This window comes from Octopus bimaculoides, chromosome 14, assembly GCF_046866305.1.
Source record: "Octopus bimaculoides isolate indiv1 chromosome 14, ASM4686630v1, whole genome shotgun sequence".
In the NCBI taxonomy this organism is placed as follows: domain Eukaryota; kingdom Metazoa; phylum Mollusca; class Cephalopoda; order Octopoda; family Octopodidae; genus Octopus; species Octopus bimaculoides.
The window spans coordinates 39,241,703-39,249,108 of NC_142941.1; the positions used below are offsets into that span (position 1 = coordinate 39,241,703).

The 7,406-nt window shown below is 33.6% G+C and overlaps 1 protein-coding gene across 1 annotated transcript in view; it reads right to left on the reverse strand.

Moving 5' to 3' along the window:
• LOC149132698 (protocadherin Fat 4-like) overlaps positions 1-7,322 on the reverse strand; it is a 50,318-nt gene extending 42,996 nt beyond the window's left edge. Inside the window, exons 1-3 of the mRNA XM_089362093.1 lie at positions 6,409-7,322; positions 2,088-4,491; positions 1,641-1,791 (exon numbers count right to left, since the gene is read on the reverse strand). Of these exons, the coding sequence (XP_089218219.1) occupies positions 1,641-1,791; positions 2,088-4,484 (2,548 nt within the window). The 5' untranslated portion in view covers positions 4,485-4,491; positions 6,409-7,322. The remainder of the gene's footprint in view (positions 1-1,640; positions 1,792-2,087; positions 4,492-6,408) is intronic.
• Between the last annotated feature and the right edge of the window lie 84 nt (positions 7,323-7,406).

Sequence of the window (7,406 nt, forward strand, 5' to 3'; positions counted from 1 at the left end):
TGTATGTACAAACATGAATAACGTCTAACTACTACATAGATATGAGCATGATGTACAAAATCAAAGATTTGGTTTCACATTCAAAATAAGAATAAACGTTCCAAGTGTTTTAAATAAACGATATTTATGGGTTTGGTAATAATATTTTATATATTTATGAATGAGTGTGCATGTGTGTGCATAACACACTGCTGAAGCATGGAATAAACTACCTGCATCAGTTGTTAGCTGTCTATACACTACATCCTCCAGAATTTCCATACTTCTTGAAATTCACCAACAGTACACCCAACTCTGTTTCATTGTTTGTCCAAAGAATTTTTCACTGTTCACTTCCTGAGCGTATTCTATGTACTGTTGATGCTTTCTCTTATGAGTAGTACATTCTCTGATGAGTGGTAGTGTACCGAAGCACTGCATACAAGTTCATTATATTATTATATTATGCTTCTCTCTCTTCCTCTCTAACAAACATTCATTCAAAAAGAAATCGATTATATTCAGACCTGGAGATGGATGTGGTCTACAAGGTTTAAAATCTCCAGGTCACACTATATCTCATAATGGTACACCTCCACCTATATCAGTATTTAAAGGCACCCCCATAACCACTACAAACACACCGTGTGTGTGTTTGTTTGTGTGTGTGTGTTATTTCTTTACTACCCACAAGGGGCTACACACAGAGCTGACAAACAAGGACAGACAAACGGATTAAGTCGATTATATCGACCCCAGTGCGTAACTGGTACTTATTTAATCGAACCCGAAAGGATGAAAGGCAAAGTCGACCTCAGCGGAATTTGAACTCAGAACGTAGCGGCAGATGAAATACCTATTTCTTTACTGCCCACAAGGGGCTACACACAGAGGGGACAAACAAGGACAGGCAAACGGATTAAGTCGATTATATCGACCCCAGTGCGTAACTGGTACTTATTTAATCGACCCCGAAAGGATGAAAGGTAAAGTCGACCTCGGCGGAATTTGAACTCAGAACGTAGCGGCAGATGAAATACCACTAAGCATTTCGCCTGGCGTGCTAACGTTTCTGCCAGCTCGCCGCCTTATGTGTGTGTGTGTGTGTGTGTGTGTGTGGTGGGTTCTCCTTTATAAAAGTAAAATTAGTAATTTCCTTGCAAAGAAAATTATATAAATGGCGTAGGCACTGGCTTGTCTGTGTGGGTAAGAATTTCACTTGTCAATCATATGGCTTCAAATTTAATATCACTGCATGGAACCCTGGGCAAGTGTCTTCTAATACAGCCCTAGGCTGACAAAAGCTATGTGAATGGTGAATGGAAACTGCCGGAAAAAGACTTGTGTGCATGGGTTTGGGGTGAGTACTTATGTGGCCTTGTCTTGACGTCATGTGATAGTTGTCAACGACCTTCAGAATCACACAAGTAATGTTGTGTATTTCTAGTATTTCATTAAAAAAAGCATTTTAAGCCTTGTGGAAAGGATGTCTTTTTTGGACACAAATGAAGATTAGTGACAGGAAGGACATCTGACATAAACGAATTTTGTTCAGCTCATACAAGCATGGAAGCATGAACATTAGAACTAACGACGATCGTAACTAACTGTATTAAAATACATTTACAAGTTTTAGAGTATATTGCAGAGATATTCAGTACCTGGCAGTTCCTCATAATGTCCAGCACTACTGACACTCCAACCATGACCACTATCAGTGAGAGATGACAATGTTGCCATCTCATTGAATTGGTCAGAACTGTTTAGTTCTCTGTAACCTGGAGCCATACTTTCTTCTCTTGGAACAAACATCTAAAAACAGTAAAATAAATCCAATGTATTTCATACTATTTCATAATTCTAGTTTTGTTAGCATATTATTAGGTATAACATCAAGTATTACAATTTATATAGATCCTATTAATTATCATGTGAGTTAGTATAAAATTTTAAACAGTAATTTAGAATCTTCATCTTTTAAATTAGAATTGATCAAATGCTATTAACTTTATTCTTTTACACCCTGCGGAAGTGTTGCTAAAGTTCTGAATAAATTTCTTCAAATTTCATGCTAATACTGGAATTTTAAAAAGTGAATATTATCTCACCTGTTCATGTTGTCTTAATGTCCGATTATCCCATCTATCACTTGGCATGGTTCTGTAGTGAATATCTTCCTTGTCAACGATTGGTTGCTGAGATTTCTTCAGATTTCTCTCCAGTGTGTACTGAACTCCAGGAGGAACACAAGTAGGATCAAATATATATTTTGATTGGATGTTTAATGTAGGTGTAACCTTGTGGTACATATCAACACTACTATCATAATTGCTATCTGTCTGCTTCATTCTATGAACTATACAGATTGATATAGAGATCACTATAACAACTGATACTATCACAGCTGCTATAACAATAACAATCATCACATTCAATTGGAGACCATTACTTGATTCTGTTGTTGTCTTTGAAGGGGTCTTAAATATCTTTGATGTGTTGTTACTAACTGTTAGAGTCAAAGACAAAGTTGTTGTTGATGACAGAACTGGACTACCACTGTCTTTCACACCTAGTTCCAGTTCATAGAATCCAGCATCATTTTGGTAAAGTGAGCGAGAGAAAGATAAGACACCAGAGTGATGGTTCATTTGAAATAAGTGTTTCTCATTTCCTCTGAGTATTTCATATGTGAGGAAGGCATTGTGTTGACTGTCTCTGTCAGAGGCCCTAACAACTGTGATATCATGGTCAGAGTGGGGATGGTAGTGGACATTAAGACTGAAAGGGTTAACATTAGGGAAACTGAAATAGGGAGCATTATCATTTAAATCCATAACCTCAACAACAACATTTGCTGTGTTCTCCAGTGATGGTGTTCCTTTATCTTTTACTAAAACCTTAAACTCATACCTGTTCTCTTCTTCTCTGTCTAGTGACTCAGTTGTAGAAATAAATCCCACATCAGATATCTGAAATGGTAAATTATCTTTTCCATTTGTCAACAGAGAATAGATCAATTGTCCTCCATCTCCAGCATCTGGGTCTGTAGCATTGACATATCCAACAGGGAAGTCTTTGTGTTCATTTTCATAGGTGAGAAACTTAAATGTGTCCTGGCTAAACTGAGGTTGTACATCATTTATGTCAGTGACCATCATAGAAAACTGTTTCTGTACTGTTAATGGTGGTAAACCATTATCTTGACATTTAATGGTGAAATTAAATCTCTTCTCACTCTCTCTATCTATTTCACTCTTGACAATAACTTTGTATTTCTTTACAGACTCTAAGATTAGCTGCAGGTATTTATTTTGTAAATGACACTTCACTTGTCCATTTTCTCCACTGTCATTGTCAATAACTTTGACATATGCAACGAAGCTGTGAATTTGAGCTGCTTCTGAGATGACAGCTGTGTTTCCAGTTGACTTTAAGACAAATCTGACATCAATGTTTGGTGGATTGTTAATGTGACTGATTCCATTTATAAAAACTGTAACTGTTGATGACATTGACGGTCTACCATTATCTCTGGCTTCAATAAATAGCTCATAAATTTTACCAAAATCAAAGTCTTTCTTCAAAAACAACTCACCCGTTGCTTCATCTAAATGAAAGCATTCTTTTATCATTTTGGGTGTTTTAGCATTATTGAAGACATAAGAAATTCTTCCATTTTCTCCTACATCTAAATCTGTAGCAGACAACCTTACAACAGGTTTGTTTACGTCATGTGTATCATTTATAGTGACATTGTAAATATTCTGGGAGAATACAGGGTAGTTATCGTTTTTATCGTCTACAAATATTTTTATATCCAATACACCTTTCTTTGATGGAGATCCTTCATCTGTGGCAATTAACTGAATATTGTAAATGTCTTTTGTCTCACGGTCTAAGTTACCTTCCAAAATTAGTTGTAATAGATCTGTTCCATCTGGTTTTTTAGAAACAAACAGCTGAAATGGTATATCTACTTTCTCTTTGAGTTGGTAAGTGAGTTTAGAATTCTGAATGCTAATATCATTATCAATGGCATTTGGAAGTGTTTCTTTTCTTCCTTTTGTCACACTTTCATCATATTTTAAATGAAATTCTTTGTTTGGGAAAATAGGATAATTATCATTGACATCTTCTATCATAACTTTGATTTCTAATATCTTAATAACAGAATGGCCATATTGAAGTGCCATTTCTAATATCCTGAAACATTCCACATTATACTGGCACAAAGTTTCTGCATCCAATATGGCAGCTGTGTACAGTTGTCCTCCAGGTGTAACATTAAATAACTGAACATTTTCCTCAGTACTACCTCGGACTACATTAAATGTCAGTTTGTTACTATCATCTTGAGACTGTAGATTATCCAATAAGTGTGTATCACTGACAATATCTCCAATATAGCTGTTTATGTCATTGTTTTCTTTGACGTGGTAGATATGATCGACACACAGACAGCTTTCAGCTGTCAACAACAAAATCAATAATTTCATTGGCAACATTTTTGAACTGCAAAAAAAAAATTTTGAATTGAAATTCATATTCAGAAATGTGAATATAATAAATATAGTGTAGCATTTAATTCCATGAATTCAATCTCTAATTTTAATTTGGTTTACGATATACTTATCAGAGAAAAAGAGGCATGTTTCATTGTTCCCTTTTTATGTGACTGGTGGATATTCCAAGGGCAACATTAGTCAGACATCAGCAACAATAAAAATAGAAGTGCTGATATGAATCAAATTATTTGATGTAATTTGATTAACTTGCCTGAAATGAAAGCATATATATGTGCAGGAGTGGCTGTGTGATAAGTTTACTTCCCAACAACATGTTTCTGAGTTCTGTCCCACTGTGTGGCACCTTGGTCAAGTCTCTTCTATTACAGTCTAACTGAACACTTGTGAAAGTATTTGAGTATTTGGTAGATGGAAAGAGAAAGCCGTCCAGTGCGTGTTTGTGTGTATGCATATGTATGTGTGTGTGCATGCCTGCATGCATGTGTGTGTGTGTATCTTTGTGATTGTCTGCCACCACTGCTTGACAACTGGTATTGCTTTGTGTAAAGTCTCTGAAACTTAGCAGTTTGACAAAAGAGACCGATAGCATAAGCATCGAGCTTAAAAACTAAGTACTGTAGTCGATTTATTCAATTAAACCCTTCAAAGTGGTGCCCCAGCATGGTCACAGTCCAATGACTGAAGCAAGTCAAAAAAAAAAAAAAGGTGGGGGATATGACAGAGAGGGAAGGGGAAGATAAATACAAAATACGTACATAGCTATGTTATTCTTAGTTACCACATACCTTTTGCAATATATTCTATAATATATTATTTACACTTCTGACCTGATAAAAACAATGCATGTACACACACATATACTTTACTTTCAAAATATGCCCAAAATAATGCTGATGTTTTTAATATAACAACCTTTTATTGTGAGTTTTCAGAGTGGGAAATTGTTGTACAGAAAATTTTGTGGTATTCGTTCCTGCTCTATGTAACCTTTGTTCAAATCTCATAATGATCAACTTCAACTTTTATTTTTTCAGAGTCGTTAATTAAAGTACAATTTCAGCATTGGATTGATCTTTCTTCCCCATCTTTTTGATACTCACTTGTCTCTATGATAGATCCCTAATAAACGGTTTCAAGATTACATCGAAAATTTCATATCTACACTTATGGTAGTTATGCTGCATAACTCAACTTCTCTAGATACATGCCTAGCAAGAACGATCAAACCTATTATTCACAGCATTGACGTTAAGAACATCATATTTTCTTATAGAAGATTTGAAAAAATACACTGTTATGTGACATTCCATTTCTAAAAACTGCAGGATACGAATCGAGAGAGATTTGGCTGTTATCTCTAACAGGTCAAGCAACGTCGTTAAAAAAAAAAAACTTCCTCATTAGTGCGTTAAGAGTAACCTCCCTTCCTAATAACACTGCAAAATCGCTCATTCATAAAATGAACCATTCTAAAGAAAATAGAAAACTATTTCACGATATAGAGCAAAAACTTGATAAACAATGCAACTAATATAATCTACATCCTGTCATTATCATAATTATATCCAATCATTATTAACTTCAACTTTTACTATATAGATGACAAGACTGAGAATACTGAAGAAAGAAATAAGTATTAAAAAAATGTAATTGTTATATAGCTATAAAATAACAATAAACAGTTTTTGTATTGTTTTGAAACGACCAGGCTTCAACATTTGTAGAAAATGTATTGGAGATAATTAAGTAAAAGACGTTTGAAAATAACATTGTTATACAGGAAGTACTAATCTGACTTATACATTGATGTAGTATTTCCAGGATTGTAGGTTACTGGTAGAGAGATGAACAAATATCTGAAGAACCAATTTACACAACAAAATATCTTTTAATAAATACTTACCAATAGTTGTTAGTTGTTTATATTGTTGTTAAAGTACTGTTTCAGTCTTCTGGTCACAAAGTTGTAATAGTGGCAGTAGTTCTGAGTAGTTTGGTATGTAACAGTGTTATGTAGTTCTATCAAGTTGGTTGTGTAGTATGTAATGTGTGTTATAGCCAATGACAAGCTGTCTATTATTCCAATGCAAGGAAACGGAAATACAACCTCCAGTTCTTGCAGTAAATGATGGGCTGACTCACAAAATATTTCACTTAGACACACTCATATATAGATACATACATATACATGTGTGTGGTGAGAAGGTACCCAACTAAATGGATGGAAATATTAATAATGTTTAAAGCAATGAAATATAAAATTAAAGTATATTAAAAATATATTATATTTTAATTTTAGTGCATAAAAGTTATTTTCTAACTTCAGTCAAAGTTTTAAAACTTTTCATCTCAGATCTGCCTTTGGCTTTATAAAATTATCTGCTTGAGACATCCTTAATAAATGTCATAGAATAATATTTTTAGAAGATAATTTCATTATAAAATTGTTGAGCCCATTTGAAAATACGAAATTATGGCTCCAAATAATGGTATTGAACAATGATTGGAATTGAAGTAATTCTTACTAATAAAGAAGTAATAATTTTGAAATTGAAATAAATCTTTGTAAATTTCTCTTTTAAAACCAAACATGAATATTCATCAAAATTGAATCCTGTTAATTTATTTCTGATATATTCATATGTCATATATCTATTGTTTTTCTTACTTTAATTTCTTTTTGCATACATTAATACTAACTCCCATTTCACTTATCAACTTATCAATAAAGTGTATTCTTTATATTGTTTTGAAATAGTAATCTAATGGTGAAAATTCAGAAACAGAGTAAAGTATTTTGTATACTTTAACTACATAACAAAAATACTTTTAAAGAGAAGAAATATTGTTTTTCCTGGGCTTAAATGAAAGTCTTTCTATATAAGATGGAAATATTGAAAT